Source organism: Lytechinus pictus, chromosome 8 (genome assembly GCF_037042905.1).
Source record: "Lytechinus pictus isolate F3 Inbred chromosome 8, Lp3.0, whole genome shotgun sequence".
In the NCBI taxonomy this organism is placed as follows: Eukaryota; Metazoa; Echinodermata; class Echinoidea; order Temnopleuroida; family Toxopneustidae; genus Lytechinus; species Lytechinus pictus.
Window position 1 is genome coordinate 22052669 of NC_087252.1, and position 26960 is coordinate 22079628.

Genomic DNA, 26960 nt, shown 5'->3' on the forward strand with positions numbered 1-26960 from the left:
ATTTTATCAACCTTGCATTTTAGGGAATGAATCTAGGTCTACATAAGATGCCTTTTAAAAACAATTCATTGGCCAGTAGAGAATCCTGGTTTGAAAAGTGATCGGGGGGGGGGGGGGGGGGGTTAGGGGCGTCCCACTATGGGTGGGGGCTCAATCCGGGGGCTCAATTAAGCTGTTATATTTTGTCGAGCCCCCCCCCCCCTTCAAAGAGAAACTGGTCTCTCACTCCATTCACCTCCAACCCCTTTTGACCGCCATTCCATTTAATTTTACACAACTTGAGTATTGTATGCTCTATTCAATTATAAAAATTCATCATTATTTTTTAAATGAAATATTACCATTAAAATATTTAGTATCATCATTATTATATTTATTATTATTTTCATTAGTATTGTTATTATTATTATCATCATCATCATGATTATTATTGTTTTAGGGAGTGGCGTACAGATCGATGCGGGGGCTTGGGGATCCCCCCCCCCCCCGAAAAAAAAAGGAAAGAGAGAATTAAGAGTAAAATATAATATTATTTCCTCAATGTGACATCTAAATCTATCACAAAACTTGATTTTTGTATTTAAAAAGTAGAAATTTATTCTCGCTCGCTTCGCTCACTTGTAGCTTTCTATGAACTTTGCCTGATATACACCAAATCTGGCACCATAAAAATTTTCGGCTCACGACGCCACCGATTTCAGTCCATGGTGGCAGACCTAGGTAGGGGTACATCCGATATTTGACTAATTGTGCCCCCGCCCCCTCTCGAGAGCAAAAAATAAAATTATTGTCAATTAAAGGTTTTCCCCTTCATCTTTTATTTTTTTGTGGAAAATAGGTAAAAAATAAAAATGTCTTTAATAACGCTGAGCGGGCACCGCCCGGTAATTAAGCTTCGGCACCGCCCAGTAACTTTATTAGCTTGCGCTCGCATTGCTTTATGAGATATACTGCTTGTTATTTATTTCAAAAGTGCTTGAAAGATCCAGTTTTCAGATCTGTATATTAAAAAATAATAATTTCGCGCTCGCATCAGTAATATGGTTGCGTCAGATGCTATCCTGTTTTTATATTGCTATAAGGTTAAAAGAAGATGACTTTTTGGTCGGAAAAAAATAAAGATACGCTTCGCGCTCACATTAATAAAAATTTAATTAAATAGCTACCCTGTCCTTGATTTTAAAATAGGCTAATAATACCAATTTTTAGGCCGGAAATGACATATCTTCAGTACACACTTCGCGCTCGAATCTAATATTGATTAGTAAAATTCCTATCCTGTTCATGATTTGAAAAAGTGTTACGATTGTCCAGTTTTTAGGTTAGAAGATACAAACTTTCAGCCTGCGCTTCGCGCCCGCATTAATTGTTTAGATTCCTATCCTGTTCATAATTTTTTTTTTAAGTACTAAGAATGTCCATTATTTAGGTTGGAAAATAAAAAACATTCAGCTCCCGCTTCGCACTCGCATTCATTGTTTAGATTCCTATTCCGTTCATTATTAAAGGACAAGTCCACCCCAACAAAAAGTTGATTTGAATAAAAAGAGAAAAATCCAACAAGCATAACACAAAAAATTTCATCAAAATCGGATGTAAAATAAGAAAGTTATGACATTTTAAAGTTTCGCTAAATTTCACAAAACAGTTATATGCACATTGTGGCTGGTATGCAAATGAGGAGACTATGACGTCATCCACTCACTATTTCTTTTGTATTTTATTATATGAAATATGAAATATTCTTATATTTTCCTCATTGTCAAGTGATACAACAATTAATTCCTCTCTGAACATGTGGAATTAGCTTTGTTTAATACTATATGGTTCAGTCAAGTTGGTCCTTATTGTCAAATCTGTAAAAAATAAAATATTGTATAATTCAAACAATAAAAAACAAAAGAAATAGTGAGTGATGGACATCATCGACTGATTCATGCACCTAATTGTGCATTATGTTTTGTGAAAAATAAGCGAAACTTAAAAATGTCATAACTTTCTTATTTAACATCCGATTTTGATGAAATTTTCAGAACTATGCTAGTTTGAGTTTTCTCTATTTATTCAAGTCAGCATTTTCCTGGGGTGGACTTGACCTTTAAGTGCTTAGAATGTCCACTTTTTAGGTTGGAAAATCAAAAACTGTCAGCTCGCGCTCGCATCTATTATTTAGTTGAATTCCTATTCTGTTCATGATTTATTTGAAAAAGTGTTACGAATGTCTAGTTTTTAGGTTGGAAAATAAAAAACTTTCAGCTCGCGCTTCGCGCTCGCATTATTTATTGAGGCCTTTCATCTTTAGTTAGGAATACCTCCCCTCTTCGAAATATGTATATATATAGGCCTATATGTATACATATTCATACCTATTAAACGTCTGCTACCGGCGGTTTCACGCCCAGACTTGAGGACATCTTCAGGCAGACTGACGTTATTGACTATTTTGTGTGGTGCGGCGGGTCAATTTGACGCTTCGGTGGTTTCCGGTTTGGTCTCGAAACCGCCGTTAGCAGACGTTCAATATGAATATATGCTCTGCTTTATATAGCATTGAGCACTTTGCACAATCATCGGCATCTCCCGTCACATCTAAGGATATATATATGTTTGAGTTAGTTATTCTGGAGAACATAAAAACGGAAAACTCAATTGTGTCCCCCCTACCTTCAAGGAGAGATTTCCGCCCATGTACCCATGTATGTACTGAAGGCCCTCTGAGTCGCTCCTGAATTGAAACAGCAAAGCTTTGTATGTGCTAGTCTTTGCGTGGAGACACACTTGTTGATCAAAGTTTCAATCAGGGTCTGTGCCTGCAGACTATATACTCTCAAACGGGACATAGACATTTTCGGGGGCTTTCCTGGGGATTCTTATATTGTTACTTTTTTTCCTCCAGAAACGGACCCATATATCTAAGGATTATTCAGTAGAAAAAAAAGGAACCCATGACTAAGGATTTCTTGCAATAGCAAGACCCATGTCAAGGGTTTTATTTTTATTTTATTTTATTTTTTGCAAAAAATGACCCAAATGGAGCGGCACATCCCCGCGTATGCGATATACACGCAAGACCCCCCCCCCCCATCCCACGGGAATTGTTTCATGATAGAGGAGGAACTATTCTCACTTGCGTAGGCCTGTAGGAGGAAGGGGGGGGGGCTTTGGTTGCGCCCCCTGTACCCCATCAATTTTTTTAATGAAATAACTTGATGATCTTTTTCAATATATTTTTTTTTTATAATAGCAAACACAGTCATGATCGATGTAGAAACGCTGGTAAGAATTTCAACTGGAGATACATTCTTAAAGCTATTGGCCCGATGGAAATAATTTTCAGGCCACCGGGGCCTATTTTGGCATTTTCTTCAGCTGTTTCCAACTCAAAATAGCTCCACTCACCCCCCCCCCCCCTCATCCCCATCGACTGATCGAGAAACATTTATTTAGCCTGGCCCTTCTCCAACCAATGATGGCAGCATTCAAAATGGCGGCCTCAGCAAAAGTCGTGAATATCCATCCGGTAGTTTTATTCAGCATTGTTGACTCTTTCGAGAGGCGGACAGATGAATCAGCACGTGTAATCGGAACTTTACTTGGTAAGTATTCAAGGATAATAACTTCAGCAAAATAAAATAATGCCTTGATGGAGATTCTGTACATTGAAATGAATGATATTCCAGCGCTGTGTACCACACGTGATTTTGGGCTCTGGCATCTGCAGCTCCTGAGTCCTGGCCCGAGCCCGAGGCTTGTGTCAGTGACAGTGGCCAGTGGACGAGGGGGACTCGTGAAGAAGAGCCCCTATCTGTACACCAAGGGGGGGGGGGGGGGGGTGACGAAGGGCTGCCGGCTGAGCCTGACTCTGTTGTCGTGTTGACTGTTGAGTGTTGTCCTTCCTGTTTCGTGATTTTTTTCTTCACCAAATTGTGTCTTATTTTTTGTCATAAAAAAATAAATTAAATTTCGAAATTTCTTGTAACACTAACAGTTTTCTAGGGAAATGGTCTGATTGTAATATTCTTCACTTTCTATAACTTTTTTTTCACAGAAATTTGTATAAAAAAGTGTAATTTTCTGCACTTTTCCTACAGCTCACGATTCCCATAGATGCGCGTGTATTTACTGTAAAAATCTAAAATTAGCTGTGTTGGTGTTGGATTGTTAATGTTGGTGCTCGACTCATCTGAGTGTGATTTAGCAAATTAATTCAGTTACACTAGATCTAGTGGTCCTATTGTATTGATACCAGTAACCCTTGGGTAAACTTATTCTCGAGGTCGGACATCCGGGGATTTTCACTCGCAAAAGTAACTTCTGCATAGCAACCGATCGCGAGGGTGCAAACAAAGCCGGAACAATCATAGCAACCGATCGCGAGGGTGCAAACAAAGCCGGAACAATCGGGGCGCGCAAACAAAAGTCCATTGACTCAGCTGGGTTGAGATATACGTTGAGATGCCACCCCTCTTATTTTGATAACAATTGTCACCCCCACTTTCAAAATGAAATGATCGTGAGCATTTTTTTATAATCTATATTTTGATACCAAATATTGGTAACTTGAGCAGGCAGCTTTGAAACATCGATTGCTTAATGTGGGCGTCTCAAATCGTCGCCCGAGAAAAATGGCAGCTAAAATTCGCACCGTACGGACCAAGCTTGCAAGTCCGAATTTGACTGCGCTAAACTCCTTTTTCTTTTGCTGGATCTTTTAACCAAATGTTGCAGCATTTCAGGGAATTACTGAGGATTAATATCAGATGCCACAAGACACTTTTCAACATTGCAAATGATTTCTAGAACCATTTTGGTCATGCAGTGACAGGTGAGTGGCGCAACAGTAAAAAAATTGCACATGGCGACTCACTGCGCATGTAGTGATGTACGTTAAAACTTCGGATAAAGCTGGCCATCTTGCCTTGTTCTTGGAACACCCGTACACACAACATATTTTCACCATTGTCCAGCAATTAAAATCAAAATGCAGTACAAAACGCGATGAAAATATAATATAACAGTTCAAATCAACGACTTCCAAAAAACTTCAAGGAAACTGCACAGCCAACACGTACGCTCGCACCCTTTGTTTGCACCTTTGCCCTTTGTTGTTAGGGAAATCACGTGACTGTGACGTCATGCCGACCTCGAGAATGAGGTATATATGGACTGCTCTGTATTCGGATGACGGTGGAACTCATCTCTCTCCAAAGTGCCTCAGTGGGGTGATAGAAGGGCTGGTATGAAAAGCACCTTGGGAATGACAATTTACACAGTCATCCTACTAAAGCAGTCAATGTTTATATAATGTTACATGTCATGTTCTCAAAAAAATGTAATTAATGTACATTATCCATATTCCAAGATTAAAGGAGAATGAAACTCTTGGAGCAAGTTAGCTTTTGTGAAAGCAAAAAAATCAAAGAATAAGATCAACAAAAGTTTGAGTAAAATAGGACTAGCAATAGAAGAGTTCTGAGCATTTGAATGTCGAGATCACTAATGCTATGGAGATCCTCCCATTGGCAATGCGACCAAGATCTATGATGTCACAGATGAACAACTCTCCCCTTTTGGACACTGAAAATATACCCCAAAACATCTCTTTTTGCTCATTCTAATCATATGACAAACGATTCATCAATGATATAATGTTGTGAAACCTCTGACTTGTCCTCTCATAAAGAGAACACCTCACCTTGTGATAGACTCTATAAAAGTGAGAATATAAGTGAAATAAGTACTAAAGTAATGAGGGAGTTGTACGTGTGTGACATCACAGATCTTGGTCGCATTGCCAATGGGAGGATCTACATGGCATTAGTGATCTCAATATTCAAATGCTCATAACTTTCTTATTATTCATTCAATCTTCCTCAAACTTTCAACGATATGTTTCTTGGATTTTTCTCTTTGATATGGATTCAGCTGGTTTCAAGGGTTTCATTCTCCTTTAATAATACCCAAATAAATGATGAAATTTTTAAATTTAAAAACACAAAAAAATACATATGAGGAGGTGGGGGGGTCATTTTCAAATAATTCAAATAATTCACTGTGTCTATATACAAAGAGATCAATTTATTTTAGTGTAAAATGTAGGTTTATCAGATTGTAATTTGCAGAATTCATCATTGATCTACTTATGATTCAATTAACATAATTCCTTATTGTGGCCTCTGTTTTTTTTTTTAATGTAGGTACGAGTATTCAAGGAGTTGTTGAAGTCACAAATTGTTTCTGTGTGCCTCACAATGAATCAGAAGATGAGGTGAGTTAAAGCTGCTCGGAAATGCACCATCTTGATACCTATAGTACCTCGTATTGACCCTACATCATTATCTACGATGCAACGTTTTGATATGTTCATTCAGTCGTATATATATGTTTATTAAGAATGATGAATAATTTCCTTGTATTTTTTACACTAAAGCATCCATACTGCAATATTTTTCAAGAAATAAAAAATGTGTTTACTGTGCTTCTAGGCATTCCTGTTTCTTTTTTGAAAGATACCAATCTAATGGAAAAGAAAAATCAAAATTCACAATAATATCTGACTTTCTGATTGTTGGATTACAGGGTATAATGGGATGGGAGATTCACTATGCTATGAGTTAAAGCTAAATTACAGTAGTTGCAGTAAAACACTAATTTCGTGAGAAAGTCTGTAAAACCAAGGTGAAGTATGACTATATCATCGTGGATCTAGATCTGGTACTGTTACATAAACTGAACTTTGTGAAATCATAAAATCTAAGCTGAAATACCATCACACTGAAGATCGCTAACACAGATAGGCACACATGGGACAGTGTATTATTATTGCTGGAATAAAGACCCGACGGAAGTGACCGAATCCGCGCTTATTTTGCTTATTTCTCAGCAATTACACAATTTCTTCCAGAATCCTTTGGCGCATATTTTTTATTCATACAAACAGACACTTGGGTGGTCATTATATAAGATTCTGTAAAGAGTCATTTTGAGATCATTACCAGAACTGGAATTTACCTTTAAATGCATAGACCTCCAGGTTCCAGCCCCATGATCAAAATGTAACAATGCATGAAAGATTATCTTTTGATCATGTTTCAGCCTGCTGCTCCACACATTGTTGACATAATTGTGGGGAAAAATATTTTCCTGGATGTTTAACACTTGAAATGCCTATAGCGACAATGTGTACATGTACTTGATTATTGTTGCCTTGAATAGAAATCATAGAATATTTTGTCTATATTTTGCCTCTATTTTCATTTATGTTTCTGTTTGATTTATTTTTTTTGTAGGTGGCTGTGGACATGGAGTTTGCCAAAAACATGTTTGAGTTACATAAAAAGGTGAACTCGTGGGAGAACATTGTAGGATGGTAAGTTGCATTTAACCAATTGGCCCCTGCCCCTGAATTCTGCGATTCCCATAGAAATTGCGGCACCCAGTTCCAGTAGGCAAGGGGTTAAGGGAGATACTCGAAGAAAAGTTCCACTGTCTAGGGGTAGTTTGTAGGCCTGTGTAAACACCCCATTTGAGGACATTGAGATTTGCCGCTTAAATGTCCTGGCTGGAACTTGTGTCTACACTGAACCATTAGTTCGATTTCACATGGATGACACAATTTCTTCTGTTGTTTTGTGAAAGTAATTTTTTTACATCACATTTTGCAACATTGTTTATTTTAAAACCAAGTTACTTTTGGTGAAGTTTTTTTTCAATTCAGTTGAAGTAAACATTTATTTTTCTTCCAATTGGCATGTTCAAATAGTGTGAGTTGGCTAACAGCATGGTACAATTTATTTAGTTATTTCCTCTTCAGACAGAAATATGAAGAAACCAGGTTGACTGGACTCTCAAACTATACAGCACTATCATTTGATACTGTGGGCGCCCTCTATGTTTGTTTTTTTACCCATACAGGTATGCAACAGGTAGGGAAATCACAGGTCACTCGGTGCTGATACACGATTACTATTCCAGGGAATGCCAAAACCCGATACACGTCACAGTCGATACGACGATGGCAGACCTCAACATGTCAGTCAAGACATGGGTTAGGTAAGTGATGGTTTTGTAAGGCACTTTGTTAGAAGTCATAGCTATGTCTTTCCTGCAGTAAATCTGCAAGTGAATTTTCATTACCAATATACATGTGACCAGCCACCCCCAAAGCAACAGTAAGTTGCCCAAAGTGAATTTTGAGATTTTTATTGAATTGAAAAAAAGCACGTCCTGAGCTTTCAAATGATGCATAAATTGTCAAACTTGATCAACAACAACAACCCACAGTTATTAAACGCAGAAAATAATTTAGTGAGAGCTTCAAAGAATGAGGACAAAACAATGTTGGAAATTCAGGATTCACTGTGCAATCTCAATGACATTTCTAAGCAGTCCACAAAAACTTCTTTGTTTGCGATTCAACTTTACACCTTTAAATTTTAATAGTGTAAAGGAGAAGAATTAATCTTTCAGATAAGCTGATTTGGCTTTTTGAAGACCGAATTAATATTCTGGCTATTTACAGAGAACTTTCCTTGGTGACTTATTGTTGCCTATAGGGAGGCTGTTCTCATATTATGAAACAATGGGGTACGCAGGAAAGCCTGTATGAAATGATGCATATTCTTGCTAAAGTAAAAGACCACACACAGACATTTGACAAGGGACCCAAGACTAAGATCACTCAAGAACTGAGAAAATACTTATTATTCTAAAGGCCACCGCACACCTTACGACCCGACTGGTCTACGACTGGCTTGCGACTGAGTGAGGGGAGATGTGACGTCACAGCTCTTGTCAGCTTGATAGTCGCTGACCGGTCAAAGACAAGTCGCAAAGAAAATCGTAAGGATTTGACATGTCGAATCCTTATGACTAGATCGCAAGCTCAATCCAACTTCCAGCCAATCAGACAGCAGAGTTGCACGACGCGTATATGATAAACAACGCGCATACGCAGTAGTAAGCGCATTTTCTCAGTTGCTATAGCAAAAAGCGCATGCGTGAGTCGCAGACAGCATGGTAGTCGGATCGCAAGGTGTGCGGTGTCGAGGCTTATGACTACCTTGCGATTCATCCCCCCTTACTCAGTCGCAAGCAAGTCGCAGACCAGTCGGGTCATAAGATGTGCGATGGCCTTAAGATATAGCACCGATCGGGGCAATGGGAGTGAAGTTGTTTCTTCTAATATCGCAGCCTAACGACAGTATATCATAACATTAGCAGCCAATAAATCCATGGAAGAAAATTGTGAGATCCTTCATGAAGATGTTCCTTTCCATAGTTTGATTTTGTAATTGGAGGTTGGTAATCCAAAAGAGATAAAAGTTTAAATATAAATATTGTTACTATACCAGATTTTACTTTTCATTTATTACCCTTGGGTGTATTGTTTCTGACATAACATATTTTCTGGAAAATAAACCGCGGCCATAGATAAACCCCACCCCCAATCAAGTCAATCAAGTTTCTGAGGTCTAATTTCTCTGTGTATGTTCATAAATCGCACCCCCTATTTTAGACAATTTTTCCGACAGCAAAAGGTGCATTTTATTTTCCGAAAAATATGGTAATCACACCGAGACCCAGTGGAAATGGTTGGGAACCATAAGTTCGACCGTACCGATTCGGCACTAGAAAGACCGCCCAGTGGACTTTGGCCATGTCATGGACCTATATGCAATTATGTCTTCTTAATTTGTATTCCAGGCAAAACATGGGCGTTCCCGACAAGTCGCAAGGCACCGTCTTCATCCCAATTCCAAAGAAAATTGCCTTCCATCAACCAGAAAAAGTAGCAAGTAAGTATTCAGAATTTTGCCATCTTATTCTCTTTTAACACACACATACGCACAAAATAAATTCTCCAAGAATCATTTTTACATTGTGCCCACCTATTCCATCTAGCTACCTTATTGTCACCCCATTTTCATAAGGGGATCTGTAGATATTCAATTTGGCAAAAGTATGTAAGGCTTATGACTTCTGTCAACGTTTGGAAAGTATTTGTTATTCTGGAAATTGAATCGTATCACATAGGTATTTTCTTAAGGAAAGTGGTTTAATAACCAATGTAAAAGTATCAATCAATTACAAAACATAATACATCCTAAGATGGTTGGGACCAAAGTGAAGCCGAATCTTGTGAAGATTGGTATAAGATACTTAACAAAATAATCACAATAACAATGTAAGATAAAAACACTTGTCGGACAAAAATGTTGAGAAAGCGCACCCCTGGAGACCGTCTCGTGAAGAGTTGCAACTATAGTATCTTACAACTTTGCGACAATGTGAACTACCATGGAATGGCCTAGCAGTCAATTACGATCAAGGTTATTATGGCAAATTTATCCTAGTTGTAACTTTTTATAGAACTCTCCCAAATGCAGACCTGCAAACCTCTGGGAATGAAAAACTGTATTCTGTGATACAAAAAACTGTATTTTCCCTCAAAAAAGTGTATTTCATAATAAAATGCTTGGCGCACTCGCCCATCACGGCGCTCAAGCTGCATGCAAGCTAAAATGCGCACTGCTCTTGCAGATGAAAAAAAACCCATTGAAACTTGTGTACATGTATATCTCACCCTGGTTTTTACAAAATGATTGAAAAAAAAAACAAGTTACCTGAAATTACATTGATCTAATAACCATATTTGTGTACGTTTTATGAAATAGAGACATATAGAGATGATTTTTCTCAATAAATTACGATTTGGTTTAAAAAAAAAAAAAAAAACGTACTGCCGTATTTTGGTTGCAAAAACGTACTAAATACGGCTAAAACGTACTGGTTGGCAGGTCTGCAGATGGTGTACCATACTTTGGCGAAAAAGAGGAGAGGAGAAAGAATATGCAATAATGGGGGTCATGTCGTTTTTCTTGCAATTACTTATAGTGGATGCCTTCATAAGAGAGACGGATCCCAACAGGAAAACCATCGAGTTGACGACCGATCTACAGTACGTATCTAAGGCCTCGGGTAATCTTCAAGAGATGTTAACTAGAGTGCTCCAGTACGTTGATGATATTCTGGTAAGTTTGATTTGAATAGGTGTGATCTTTTGACCCCTAGATGATCTTTGACCCGATCATCCTCAACAACACACACGTGTTGAGCAAATGCTTTTGTCTCACATGAACAAACTTAAGCAGAGATTTAGTAATCACTTCCTGGAATAGTCTGTTTGTCTGTTCCAAAATGTTTACGTTTTTGTTCAACTTTCTCTTATTTCTGCATCAGTTGAACAAAAACTTTAACATTTTGGAACAGACTAACAGGAAAAGTGATTACTAAATCTCTGCTGAACTATGTTCAGGTGAGACAAAAGCATTTGATATTACCCAAGGATCATTCGAACCAAGTCTGATAAAAAAATTGATGCAGCAAGTTGAACAAAAACTTCAAAGAAGGTTGGACATGACCTCATATCATTTTGACCTTTGACCCCTAGATGACCTTTGACCTAATCATCCTCAATAACTCACGTGATATTATCCAAGGATTACATGTACCATGTATGAACGTAATTAATGCAGAAATGAGAGCAAGTTGAACAAAAACTTTCAACATTTTGGAACAGACCAACAGACTAAACGGGAAAAGCGATTACTGAAAATCTGCTGAACTTTGTTTAGGTGAGACAAAAGCATTAGATATCGCAAATTTTCAACCCTTAAACATGTACACGTTCAAGGGTTGAACATTTTTTCACCGCATTCCCTCTTTCTCCTCCATTTATCTGGCAGACTGGGAAGACTTCGGCTGACAACCAGATTGGCAGATTCCTGATGAATCTGGTATCCAACGTTCCTAAGCTCCAACCTGAAGAGTTCGATCAGATGCTCAACAATAGTATGAAGGTAAGATAACTGCTTGTGATTAGATTGATAATTGATAATAGTTTTCTCCTACATTCATTGATGTAGGATGGGGACCTGATGTCTAGATGTTTGACTGTATAAAACATCCATATCGATCTGGGTTTTCTCACTAAACCTGTATCAAATATTGCAAATATGGATAGTACAATGTTTGTCGTTTGTAATGTTGTCGTTGCCTATTAAAGTTGAAGCAATTTTAAAGACAATTTTATGTACATCATGGGATATTTACATCCTAAGTCAAATTTTCCAGGGCAAATTTTCCTTGGTCAAAAATATTTGTTTCCCAAGAGGGCAACTCTATAAAGGTATGTACATCAGCCCCCCTATGTAGTAAATGCATACCATCTTGAAATGATTCACCTCCGCTTTGCGCTTCTCATGAAAAGGTTTACGGCTTCCAAATCATCATTGCTTGAGGTTGGAGCCTAGTCACTGTGTATAAGCCAACACGTCATTTACGTTCACAAAGCATTAATTTATTAGTTGTACCTCCAATATCAACGAAATCGTATGGCGAACGTTCATTTGCTCATGCAGCTCCTGTTTTATGGAACGAATTCCCTGAAAACAAATCGATTCAGTTAACAAATTCAAAACAGCTCTTAAAATATACTTATTAAATTGTACCTAGCCTCAACAAAGGAACTCACCAACACTTCTCTTCCTCTCCTTTGTTTTCTCAAGTGCATAGAGACTTATTTGTTGTGTGTTATGCGCTATAAAAACATTGACCATTATGATTATAATTAGTAGTAGTAGTAGTACATGAAGTGAAGAAAAAGTGAGAAAATGGGGGTTGGATGTAGAAGTCATGGAAGTTCTCTTGAAATTTTACTGGTGTACTATAATCAACTGTATCCTGTTTCTTTTCTCTTTTTTTTGTCATCTTTCACACACAGGATCTCCTAATGGTTGTCTACTTATCCGGTCTGATAGAGACACAGCTCACCCTCAATGAAAAGCTTACCTTATCAAAAGCAGCGAATTCAGTTTAGGGTGTCATATTTTCGAGGGGTAAGGGAAGGGTGGGGGGGTTCAAATCTTTATATGGACTGTTATCTTCGAGGACCACTCTTCATAACCTGGGACCGTTTCATGAAAGTTGTCAGCACTGACAGGATGTCTTTCTCCGACAGTTACCATAGTAACAGTCGGAGGGCAGAGCTTCTCAGCCAATCAAAAGCAAGGATTTCACTGACATAGTCAGCACTGACAATTTAGATAGTGCTGACAACCCCCGTGCAGATCCAGGCAGTTTGGACACAATAGCTATGAGGGGCTGACTATTGTGCAAAAACAATATGGCCCCTTAAATGGTATTGTGTCTAATCCGGCCATAATGTGACGTAATGACTTAAAACAATGTAGAGGTAAACCTGTATAAGATGACCTCCCATACGCTGAATAAGTCAAATTTTTTATACCAGGACCCGTCTTACAAAAGGTTGCGATTGTTCCGATCAATCGCAACTGTGGACGGCCAGCAACGTCAACATGTACTATGCATGCTTGTTCAAAATATTTTCTAGCTATGATGTATATGCATGCATTAATTGTTTACGTACAAATTCACTGTGCTTCTCTTTGTTTTCAAAGGAATTGTGCAAATTTCCTGTAGAAAAATTCACGACACTGATGGATTGCCACGATTGATAACTCTTTGTAAGACGGGCCCCAGATTATGCAAAACATTTGTTTTCATTATAACTCTTCTCAGCAGGCAAAAATTAATTTTTAATTTTCCGGGGCTACTATTGACAACCTTTTGCCTAAATTTGTAACATTGCTGTGAATAGGAATTTTCCACGGCTCTTATATTTTCCAAGGCTCATTTGATCATTTTGGGGCGAAGTCCCCGTGTAATTTTTTTCCCGTTTCCAAGTCAAATTTCCCCCAAGTCCAACAGATTTGTAAAGTCACAAGAGATATGAATGAGGCAGGTTCATCTGTATGTATTTGTTTTTCATAGGGGCAAAATATTCACCGTGACTGCTTTCGGTAATCGTTTCTGAATGTGCCATGTCTTGAATAATAGCAGGGATGCTATTCAGAATCTAAAACGGCAGCTTTTCCACATTGCCCAGTGTATTGGCTATGCCTTTTGGAAAGCATGGATGTTGTAAAGTCTGAAACGTCACAACAATAGATATCCAAGATATAGAACCCCTCAAAATCAAGTTTATTAGAATTCAGTTTGTTTCATTTTGAAATATGAAATTGAAAGTTGCTTATATTTCTTCTTGAATAAAACAAAATAAGATGTTCAAGATATCAAACTCCCAATAGGTTATGAACTTTTTTTTTCTCATTGTCTTTTGTTTATTGTCAAATTTGAAATGGAGTTGCAAACTTTTTATTTTGAAACCCAAAGTGTCCACTCAATTGAAGACTTTAATTTAGGATAGTGTTGAATTAAATCCTCTATATCATTGATTATGTATAAAAATTAGCACAAGATTTGATTTCATGAAATTATATGTAAAAATAAATGAAATAGCTTTCAGTTATGTTTTTCACCTTGTGAAAAGCCTTTGGAGGTGATATTTTCCTACATTTTTTGCTTCATGACACTACCCTACTTTAACAAAAGAAAGCAAGCAAGAAAGAAAAATGATTTCCTTTAAATTAGCAAAATTAGTATGGGATTCACATAGACACCTATGCATTAGCATGGTGTTTAACCAGCCATGTCTTACTGTAGGATCAGTGTTATTCTATGAAGTTTGACCAGGAAGAAAAACATGAATTTGTTAAAGGTCAAGTCCACCCCAACCAAAAATTGTATGAAATGTACAAAACTTTCAGAGTTTACCAAGAGGAAACTCTCCAATGAATCAGAATAGGTTACAACAATGGTAGTTATACACTGTCAGGGCAAAATCAAACTCAGTTTCACATTACAAATGGATAAAATTGTAACTTCCATTTTCATATAACAAAATACAAATGAAATAGTGAGTGGGTGATATCAGTTCCCTCATTTGCATACTGACCAGAATGTGCAGATAACTGTTTTGTAAAATTAGGCAAAACTTCATTAATGTCATTTCTTTCTTATTTCACATTTACCATTGTTATTTTTTTTAAATTTTTCCCTTTTCATTGAAGTCAACATTTTCTTGGGGTGTACTTGGCATTTAAAAGTCAAATTTTGGCTCTTGTCTTTAGGTTCCCTTTGTCAAATAGGGCAGTATACTGATTGTTCACATATTGTGTTCTTGTGATTTTTTTTTTGTAATCCCCCAAAATGCAAATTTCTGTACTAGATATTCCAAGATATGTTATTTATTATGTCATTGAATCCATGAGACAGTTAAAAATAAATATCTTTGACATAGAACTTCAAGTTAAGCTATGCTGTTCTTGTAGTTTCATGAAAATAATAGTATTTATGTACTTCCTATGTTAAACCTAAAACATGTAAAGAGTGAAAGAGAGAGAGAAAGAGAGAAAGACAATGTTAGAACGTTTAAGAGAGAAATAAAGAGATGAGAAAGAGAGAGAAAGGTAGAGGGAAAAACAGATTGGGGGGGGGGGGTTGAATGAGAGCTGAAATAAAATGGAGGTTTGTTCAAATTAAAGTTAAAACGTATTTGATAGATGGGAAATATAAAGAAAAGGAAAAAAAATTGAATATAAAAAATAACAGCACCCCCATCCCCCCCCCCCTAAAAAAAAAAGAGAAATGGAATTGCACTTTTAAAAAAATGAGGGAAAGCGACAGGGAGCAGGCTCAATAATACGATTTGTTTTTAAATATCTTCCAAAATTTGCTTATGGAGTGTGGCACAGTTCTACGAATGTACGCAAATCTTGTCATTTATAAAGGGTGGGCGCGGGAGGAGGGGGGGGGGGGTGAGTGTGTTGTTTATATCCCGCACACAAATCTTACGTTACATCCACTTCTCGATCATAAAAAAAACATAGACCCCCTCCTTCCAAAAAGAAAGAAATAAAAATCGAACTATACCCAGACTCACACACACAAATCCTTTCCTGAAATATACTCATACCATGATAAACATGTCCCATGTGACCACTCCATTAATCTATTTATTGCTATTTCTGTTTAAATCATTCTGTTTGGCTTCGGATTCAAACAAACTGAATTTGCTAAATTTGATCTCCGATGAAAATAATTAAAATCTACCTCCAAAACGAAGGTATCATCATTATAGCGACAGAAGCGCCATCATGGTGTGTTGAAAGGGGGGGGGGGGGGGGGGGGAGTTAGTGAACCCCACCACAAAATGCAATCCTTCACGCCGAGTGTTGAATGTAGACAACAACACTACAATGATCGGCGAGCCCAGAGCAACAAACTTCATTGAAAGTATTTTTTTTATCACCGGACTTAAATTCACAATAGAATATCTAAAAATTGGCAGAACTTGAACACTTTAAATTTTGTACATTTTCTGGTGGGGTTCACTTGACTTTTGAGCACCACTGTATCTGTTTTGATAGTATACTTTCTCCCCCCCCCCTTTCCCCTTTCTCTTAATTTTAATTGGAAAATCATAGGGCGGGGAGGGCGAGCTAGGGGGGGGGGTGACCGTCCCTTTCCTTTAGTAGCGGCACCAATGTCGATTCATAAACGAATCTCTACACACGAAGATGGAAACGACCAATATTTACCGATACTACAATTACTTCGCTTCTGATATGAATTTCCAAATTCAGTACCATAAACCAACATTGGACAGCAGTGGATATAGCGTTCAATATTAACAGATGTGATTGTTAATTGATTTAGCCAGTGTATCGCAGAAAATCGTGCCCAGAATTCCAAATTGTTCAATTTACGAGAGACTACAGAGCGCCGGTGCTATCTCATCAATTAATCCATGTCATTTTATTATATAGTTTGTGATGTATCCTATGTGTGTTCTTTATTTGAATTGAAAAAAAAAATACTACAGGTTGTATCAACGGAAGAAATGTAGGCGTAAACTACAGAGTGTATAAAAAGTGAAATTAATTACGAACACTTCCCATACACTTCCAGAAAAAAATATTGATTAACGACTACCAACCGTTGGTTTAAAGAAAATTGTGTATATAAAAAAACAAAAGACAGAATCATAATTAATGAGCTGCACGATCCGTAGGTTTCGGAAAGAGTTTAAGCCAATTTCTGTGACAGACCACGAATAATATATATCCCAAATAAAATTTCAATGAGCTATTTAATTCGGTAACCAAAATTTTAATTTGTCACACAACTACCACCATCTAAGTCATGACCCTCGCACTTGGGTACCGACCTATTTTCTAAAGGCTAGAATTAAAGGGGAACTCCAGGCTGAAAATGATATGATTTAAACAGATAAAAAAATCAGACAATCAAAACACTGAAAATTTAATCCAAATTGGACAAGGAATAACAAAGTTATGGCATTTTGAAGATTTGCATTATTCCGGTGAAACAGTTCTAGGCATGTCTTCGCAAATATTCAATGAGCAAACTGATGACGTCATATCCCCACTTGTTCTTTTGTATTTTGATATGAAGAGCTCAATTGCAAAAGGGGTTATAGGTCCATTTTTCATCAAATTTGATTTTTTTTTGTCTCAATGTATAGAGCTCTATAGTAGTAGCTCTAGTAGCAGTAGTAGCTCTATAAGATGATACCAAAGAAAAGTTGAAATTCCCGGCCATTAAAAATTGATCAAAAATGACAAAGAAAAATCACTTTTTATTCAAAAGGGGTGAGGTCCATTTCACTTTGGTTGCAATAGGGGTTAGGTCCACAAATATTTTTTTTTTGAAAAGAATATTAAAAAAATATGAAGACAGATTGATTTCTTATATACACAATTTTATGTTCACATGGTATCATAAATATTTAGATTCGCATAAGAATTTTGCAATATGGGAGAATAAAAATAATAATTTTCTTGGAGTTTTGCAATATGGGAGAATAAAAATAATAATTTTCTTGGAGTGGACCTAACCCTTTTTTGCAACCAAACTCTTCTGAAGAGCTAATTTGTCAAAAGGGGTTATGTCCCGATTTTTCATGAATTTTATTTTCTGTCTCAAAACCTATCGATTTTTAGTCGCTCTGATGATACCAAAGAACATTAGAAATTCACATTAAAACATGAATAAAAGTGGCAAAGAAAAATCACTTTTTTTCATTCAAAAGATATTGGATTCATTTCAGTTTGCTTGCAAAACGGGTTAGGCCCACAATGATAATGGGGATGTGACATCATCAGCCCATCTAATGAATATTCATGACCAAATACTTTAAACTGTTTTCACAAAATATTGCAAAAATTCAATTATTTCACTATTTGCTATCAGATTTTGACGAAATTTTCAGTGTTTTGCTCTGTGAATTTTACTCTATTTGTTCAGATATAAATATTTTCAGCTCTGAGTACCCCTTTAAAAACGCGAAACATTGAGTTATCTCCGCCCCATTATTCTGTCCAGAACAACAACATGAGTACTGTTGTACTCATAAACCTAAAAAAAAAAAACCAATTAAAACAATACTAATATCGATGTCATTTTCATATAAATTAAATTATTTTTGTTTGTATGAATCATAAAGTTTTTTGACGCAGTTGACACAGGGGCGGTGCAAGATGTTTTGATATATAGGTGCGTGTGGGGGGGGGGCAAAATGACATGACGATGTAACGATAATAATAATGACAATGATATTCATAATAATAATAATATTTATAATAATAATCATCATCATCCCCATCGTCATCACCATCCCCATCACCACCACCATCATCATCATCTCCATTATCATCATCGATCATCATCATCACCACCACCACCATCACCATCATTACTAATTCCACCACCACCAACACTTCCATCACCACCATCACCCACCACCACCACCACCATCATCACCACTACCACCACCACCACCACTTCCACTTCCACCATCACCATTCCTTGATCATGTTTATGAATTCTTAAAATTGTTCCTTTTTAAAGTGGACCTCATAGAGTGAACTTATTCTTTTAATTAATCATAGTCATTAGTCTGTACAACAACTGGTGCTCTCAAATTTCCCGTTCCTATATCTCATATAAAGGAAATCACTAATGCCTGAAATGTTAATCAGAATGTTTTCTCCGATTCGATTCGTAGTGCGGGAGATCGCGTAATATTATGTTCCTTTTAACTGTTTAATCAAAATAATCCGCGAGATCACAGCCGTATCCATGAAATAACGAAAGGTGCTTCATTTCGAATGGAAATCATTAATGAGCAAAGGCTGAATATAAATTAAGAAATTTCCCCCTCCATTTCCAATGATTCGCAGCGTAAAAGATTGTAATGAACTTTGAAGTACTAGTATATAAAGCAAAAAGCTGCACGAACCGCACGATGGCATCCATGTCCGCTGAAAACATTTTTTCCACTTTTAATTCATCATTACACCGAATTTTGGCGCCACGGCCAGTACAAGTGATATCCTCTTCATTATTCTCATCAGTGCTTAGCATTTCAGTTGATTCAGCCGTCACTCTAAATCAGATCGCCGTCAGACAGTGTCGAGCTCTCGAAGACCATTCTCAATATAGAAATAATACAAATTATGCATAGGGCCTACACAATATTGTTATTGGACTAAAACTTGACCTGCTTTTTATACCAAATTATCACGGAGAGTTAGCAGATCTTTGAAACGCATGAAATAAATTGTATTTTCGGCGGTAATCCTCTAATGTTAAAGAGTGGAAGACGGTGTAATTTTGAGATGATTTTGACGAAGCATTAGTTCGATGATGGTATTATCTCGATCTGGAAATATGGATTACCTTTTCTGATGCGCCTTGAAAAACTTAAAATACTACTCGCGGATTTGTTTTCTGAGACTGATTTTCAATTTTGGCAGGAGTTCCAACTGTTATGACTAATTGGATGTACTTTCAAACATTTCATCTTTGCAGATAAGAATTAAGAATGGAATACTTTGAAAGCAGAAACCTATCTATTCATACTTTTCACGATTCAACCATCCATAGAGTTATTGTATCTATTCTTCTTGGACCTCTTACTGCCATCGTAATAATTGGAAACGCTTTGGTTATTTTGACCGTTTGCAGTCGACCAAAGCTACAGAAACTCAACTATATCATCCTAACCAGTTTGGCTGTTAACGACTTCTTGACAGGTGTAATTTCTATTCCGCTAGAGATTCACTTACGGACAATCCGCAGTGAGTTTACGTGCACACTACGTTCTGCTGAATGGTTTTTCATATGGAGTTACGTTTTTGTGTTCGGATCTCTGGCGCATCTGTTACTCGTCAGCACCGATCGATACATCGCAGTCACGAGACCGTTACGACACGAAGCGATATTAACGCCCAGTCGGATAGCGATCTTGATCACGATTGCTTGGTGCATTCCGGCATGTTACGGTATTGCACGCATCACCGTAAATAGATCGCAGAAGAATGATGATTTTTACTCCTACTGTCTTGGTCAAAGAGGCGTCAGCAACGGTGGTATCGCTTCGATCGTATTCGACCTTATCGTACCCATTTCAGTTTTCGTGGTTGGTTTCATCCTCATCATCCTAAATATCCACGTGCTTCTCATTGCATTCCGACAATCCAATCGGATCGCCGACATGACGCGCGCATTGGACGCGAATCATCAGAACGCTAACAACGAAAACAATAATGCGCGTCACGTCAAAGCAACCAAAATCATATTATCCATGGTGGCGTCTTTTCTTGTATGCTTCTTGCCTACGGGATTATTTCTCGGCATTGCTACGCGCATCAACGACGACTTGTGGTATGTCACCGCTGATGACGTCGCTTTCTCTCTCTTCTGCGTCAGTTCGGCGCTGAACCCGATAATATACTGTTCCCGTGATCGCGTTTTTCGAGTAAACTTGATCGAGTTCATACATTCGTTAAAAATAGCTGTCCAAAACAGCGTAAGATAAAGAAACAAACTGCAATAAACTTGTTAGTGACATAAAGAAAAATTTGCTCTCGAGCAAACGATGTCTTGGTCTACAAATTGTCTAAAGTGTACGTCACTGAAGTTATTTTTCAAACTAGAAAACAATAAGCAAATGTTAATAGCAATAACCTTAAAAGAGCGGGCGGGGAAGGGGGGGGGGGGGTATGTCCGCGACCCTGCACGACTTTTCGTAGCATCTCGTGCACATTTCCATTGAAAAAAAAATCAAAAGGCCTATAACTGTACAACAAAGAAATAGAAAACAAAGAAATACATAGTCTCTAAATGAATGAATGAAAATTAAATAGGATAAGCGAATTAAATGTGATTGTAGTTTAACTAACTCTAAAAAACTAATTTTGGGGGTTGGAATCCCCCAATCCCCTTTAAACTTCACAGATCGGAAGCTGCATTGATTTAGGACTCCAGTTGTAAAAAAAAGGTTGTTTTTAATCTTCACATGTATGTATTGATTAACCTTAAAATACATTCTTAAGATTTCACTGGGCATATACTATATTGGGCCTATACATACATATATATATAATATATATATATATATATATATATATATATATATATAAATATATATATATATATATATATATATATATATATTGTAAAAGAAATGGATGAAGAGAACAATGGTTTTCTTCATCCATTTCTTTCACCAAAAATTTAAATAAAAGAGTTGCCAAAGCTGTTGTACATGTATAATTTCAAACATTTATATATATATATATATATATATACATATAAACTCCTCAAAAAAGTTTTGAAATCTGACTTTGATCGACAATCCCTCCTTTGTTTTAGTAAATATCAATGTGTAATTAATATTAATGAATAGATCATTTAATTTTCTTTAAAATTATACCCTACATGATATGATTATGGTTCACATAGAGGTGCAGTGCCTTGAAAAGTGGGGCAAGGTCAAATTTCAAAAGTTGCAAAATGACACAATATTGAAAGTCACTGTTCTTTTTTCAGTGGTGATGAGTGAGTTTCTCGGCGGTTTCTTTTAATTGTTTTCATGCACATTAACATCAACATGAACATGGAATCAAAGACACCTCGGCACAAGCAAACACATAACAAACAAACAAACATGCATGGGTATTTCAAACCACGACTCAAACCATGTTATCTCACAGAATCACCACAGAAGCAGTGGCTTGATTTGAATGGATTTTCATCTCTATTGACACAGACAAAAGAATCATGTTCTGTATTGACCCTTCATGACTATTTCGGCTCGTTTTGCAGCTTTTCAATTCAGACCTCATCCGACACTTTTGAATCCTGCTCTTTTCGTGATGGCATGATCATAACAAGCATGGTATCATTTTACAGAGAATTAAATGATCTTTTGAATGATGTAAAATATGCATTGTGCGACATTGGGAGTTGGGAGAAATTAATGGCCAAACACAGGTTTCCAAACTTTTTTTGAGGGGTTTATATATATATTCTTTCGAACAAGTTTTCTGAATCTATAAAATATCTATACCTTTTTCAGTGGCGGATCCAGATAGGAAAATGCACGGGCGCAAAGGGAAAATTTTAAAATTAAGTAGAGGCCGCAAATATAATTTTCTTAGATTTGGCTATATGGTGCTTCTCAAATTGCCTGGAACCGCTGCTTTTTCCATGTATTGGAGAATATCAAGTGAACTGAATACCCCGCCCTATATATCACAAGGCATACCACAAAAAAGAAACCCACTTTCAGTGTAAGATTTCACAATTTATTACTTATGGTAAGAGTGGAATCTCATCTTTAATTTGAGACCAAGTTTAGCAAATCATTCAAGCATGGCAGATTACTACCAATCAGTATTAAGGCATATCAGAAACGATTTGCGCAGAAACTCACGCGTTATTCTGAATCCACTCTCATTCCAGGGATCAATGAGAGAATCTCAACAAAGAATAAACAAAAGAAATGCTAATGAGCCAATCGTCGAATAAGCAAGGTTGTCGTATCACGAACCAGCCTTGTCCAATTTTTCTGCGCAACCTGATTTTGACATTAATATTTCAAACTCGCCTTGCTCATTGATGCGTGAAGTGTTCGTCTCATATTAGGTATCAAAATAAAGAGGAATAATTGAATTATATGATTATGTAAATGAAATATCATAATTCATTTGTCTTTGAAGAATAAAGACATGGGAATCCCGATTTCCTTTTTTTTCTGGGGCGCACTATATAGGTGTTGACGTGTCTACGGCTCAGTGGATAAGCCTCCGTACCTTGAACATAATTATGGTCCGGGGTTCAAATCTCACCGCATCACTCACGTCCTTTGGCAGTGCGTTTGTCTACAGGTTTGCCACTCTCTACCCAGGTGGGTGTTTCATAAAGCTGTTTGTAAGATAAAAGGGACTTTAAGAACGACTGGTGGTCTTTTCTTGTGGTAAATGGTATTTCATTGGCAATGCTTTAGCGCGTAAGAAAGGATCACCAGTCGTTCTTAAAGTCGCTCTTAACTTACGAACACTAGCGTACCTACGGGGGGGGGGGGCAGAGGGGGCAGTCTGCCCCCCCTGACGAGCCACAACCCATGCAAAGGACGTATCCCTGCCCCCCTGACGAGCTTGAAAGACCTTTATTGCCCCCCCCCCCCCCTGACAAGCTTGAAGCTCCTTTTTTTTTTTGCTTGTCAAATTTTTTTCTGGTACGAAATCCTTCATTTGTGATCGAAGACCTTTTTTTTTTTTTGCTTGTCAAATTTTTGGGCGGACGGTTTTGCCCCCCCCCCCCCCTGTGAAAAATCCTAGGTACGCCACTGCTTACGAACAGCTTCATGAAACGGCCCTCAGGTGTAGAAAATGGGTATCCGGTAGGAAGGAATTCCTTGAATGCTCAAGTACCTGCATGATCAGGATAACCGTGCTAAAGCCGGGATAATAGTATTCTGCGCTTAGAAACATTGTATTAGGCGCTGTAAAATATAGTATTTTAATTTTGCAAATTATTTTAATATATTATTATTATTATTGTTATTACCATCATCATTATTATTATCATTATTGATACTAATACAATGAAGTCGTGTAGTAGTTTCACGGTACACCGTGTATCTTTCTTGGGCAAGTGTTCGTGAAAAGGACCACCCAATCTCTATGAAGTCGAGAAAGAATTGTAATGACCGAAATTCTAAAAGCAATATTTAGGACGAAGTCAAGTTTATCTGAGAGATTGCAACCAACATGTACGAGTAGTCTAACGAAATTATACATGATCGATGTACATGTATAATTAAATAAAAGTTTGCAGCACTTGAAGAAGGAAAGACAATTGTTTATTCTCCGTGCCTTTGTACTTAATGATCGTATTCACTCATCCAAGTACCCACGTGTAAAGTTTGCAATATAATTAGGGGAATACAATGCTACATGACCGTGAATTCACGCAAGAGCGTTATATGTTTGTCATGGACAGATATTTGAGAAAATGTTGAAGATTTGAAGGCTTACAGAAGTAGCTATGAGATGTGTTGCGTGCTTTTCATGTTGTAAAGGGTACCACTGTGAAGGTGCCGAATGATGGTGGAATTTGGTTAGCATGGCGACCTACTGCCAATATACTCCGGTGAATATTCATTGTCACATATACGGGAGGAGGCGAAATGGAAAGCAATTTCTTGATTTCCAAATAACCTCCGACATTTATTATTTTTTAATAAAATAAAAAATTGACAATTTAAACTTTCACAATAAACGTAAAATAATTTTGCTCGAAAGTAAAAGCTTCGCTAGAGAGCTAAAACAAATTTGGTTACGGACGGACTTTGCAATGTCACTGGCTTTTATCATAATAATATTGTATATCATAATACTATTCTAGGTGGGTTTTTTTTTTCGTTTGTATATTTTGGTGCATTTTTGATGTTTTTGGTTCACCTCGATATGAGTAATCATTATACTGATAATAATTTTTTAATTAATTTTTGCCACTTCAAATTCCTAAGCTACAATTTGGCAATGTGAAATGTAAAATGACTTAGATATATATTATTTTTAATTGAATGAAGCTGAATCTCGATTGCATAATGATAATTATTTGTACATGGAACGACCAGCATGAGATATGGAGCACACATTAATGATAATAATAATAATAAAAATGAATAAAAAATGAACTATGTACAGCCAAGATAGCAGTCATAAATGTTAGGTTGAGCATTCGTTGTCATATTTTTCATCTCTGGTGTTTCTCCTTTTGCCTATACAATTTTCCCCCTTAGAATGCAATCAACTTGTTGCAAAGTGGGGCAGGTCTTAACAAATTTGATAATTATCTCATTATTAACACTGATATCGCGTATTGTCATCATTCAGGTCATAATTTACTAATTAGTGTTGCATAGACCATTATAAAGATCCTCATTTAATATCATAGGTGCCAATTACATCAGATTAATCTATTTTCATTATTCATAGCTCATTAGAGTTCTTCTATAATTTCCCTATTGTTAGCAGTAACAACTTTAACCCTAAGGGACGTGGGTGTATTTGAGATGTATAGACCAGTTCGTAGTTACTCATTGACAATTTTCGGTCAAATGACCTTTCATTTCTTTCATTATGATAGGCAGATTTCAAAGCAAAATATTACGTAAGCTTGCCTCACATAGCAGGATAAAGAAATTGAATAGACCAGGTGACTAGAATAGCACACCAATGAACACTTTATTAAGGTATTTGTTGCATTCCTACTTTGAATGCATATCATAGCATGTTGCACAATGTACTTGACAAACTGTGAAAACCAGTCGTTCGTGGACGCGTTGTCGTTTTTTGTGGATGTAAATGAAAACCACAATTCAAAAGAATATATGAATAATCAAGACATCAAAGTTGGTGCTTATCTCATTAGATTTTAAACCACCATGTCACTTTAGTACAAATGACCTTCCTCTGATCATGCGTAGAATCTTTTGATCATGCGCAGAAAGGATCCGAACTGGCTTATTGAGGACTGGGAGGGGGGGGGGGGGCATCGTGCCCCCCCCCCCTTCTGATCTCGGCCGCTGTTCGCACGATTGCGTTGAAATTTGGCACGCACATTCATTACCATAAACTAAAAGCCAATATAAAAATTAAAATATCTGAATTAAAAAAATATTTATTATGAATAAAATATGCAAATTTATTCGTGAAAAACATTATTTGCATAATTTAACACCCAATTTTTTCTTCTTCCAGATGTCATCTTTGTAATCTTATTTAAAGGTTTCCACAAAGAAAAACTGCGAAAGACAAATTTTTCCTTATTTCTATAATTTCCTATGTATTTCATTGTTTTTTAATGGGAATTAATACATTTAACTACTAAATTAAACCCTATTAATTAAGCAGACCAATTAGAATGAAAATAATCACCCTTTCGTGAATTTCATCTCCCACAGACTTTGTACACACATAATAAAAAATGAGCTATTTTCGGCATGACATTGTCCCATATTTCTTTGCATGTTTGTAAATTGTGATGTATTGTATTTGTACTTTTTATATTGGTCAAATGAATAATAATAATAAAAAGTCACGTGGCGTCGCGACACTATACCCGTACGTCACGAATTTGGCCTCAAAGGTTGCGCGAAACTTAAAAGAAAAAAAAAATTGCGGCTCTATCTTCTTACGTTTCGGAAATATCACGCGAAGCGTTATTGGGGGCATGATGTCTTCCTAGGGTTAACATTATTTATATGATTTGGTTGTTTCCAGTGCCTCTGAAAGAACGACTGGTGATCCTTTCTTATGGCGAATGGTATTCATTAGCGATGGTTTTGCGCGTAAGAAAGGATCACCAGTCGTTCTTAAAGTCGCTCTTAACTTACAAACAGCTTTATGAAACACCCACCTGGCCCCCGGATTCAAAAAGATTGAAAATCATGTCTAGTTGGAGGAGCACAGACCCTGATTGAAACTGTTTTAAACAAGTAGGTCTTCACACAAAGACTAGCACATATAAAACTTGCTGTTTCAATTCAGTCATTGTAGGCTTTGCATTCAGACATTTTAACTCGAGTGAAGGGTCTGCACAGCAGTACATGTATGTCATCTTTTTAGTCTAGATAGATGTTACTCGAATTATATAAG

At 36.9% G+C, this 26960-nt stretch overlaps 1 protein-coding gene across 1 annotated transcript; it reads left to right on the forward strand.

Moving 5' to 3' along the window:
- The first annotated feature begins 3428 nt into the window (after window positions 1-3428).
- LOC129266226 (eukaryotic translation initiation factor 3 subunit F-like) lies at window positions 3429-15231 on the forward strand. The gene is made up of 8 exons (XM_054904061.2): window positions 3429-3596; window positions 6198-6268; window positions 7290-7369; window positions 7915-8052; window positions 9706-9797; window positions 10897-11033; window positions 11748-11861; window positions 12785-15231. Exons 1-8 carry the CDS (start codon window positions 3467-3469, stop codon window positions 12878-12880), a joined length of 858 nt encoding a protein of 285 aa, XP_054760036.2. The 5' UTR covers window positions 3429-3466; the 3' UTR covers window positions 12881-15231.
- Window positions 15232-26960: the final 11729 nt, after the last annotated feature.

Bases quoted from the DNA above. Each gene is read 5' to 3' on its own strand.
- LOC129266226 (XM_054904061.2), top strand. From the start codon at position 3,467: ATGATGGCAGCATTCAAAATGGCGGCCTCAGCAAAAGTCGTGAATATC. The intron at 3,597-6,197 runs GTAAGTATTCAA...TTTTTAATGTAG, and splicing joins TGTAATCGGAACTTTACTTG to GTACGAGTATTCAAGGAGTT. The intron at 11,862-12,784 runs GTAAGATAACTG...TTTCACACACAG, and splicing joins TGCTCAACAATAGTATGAAG to GATCTCCTAATGGTTGTCTA.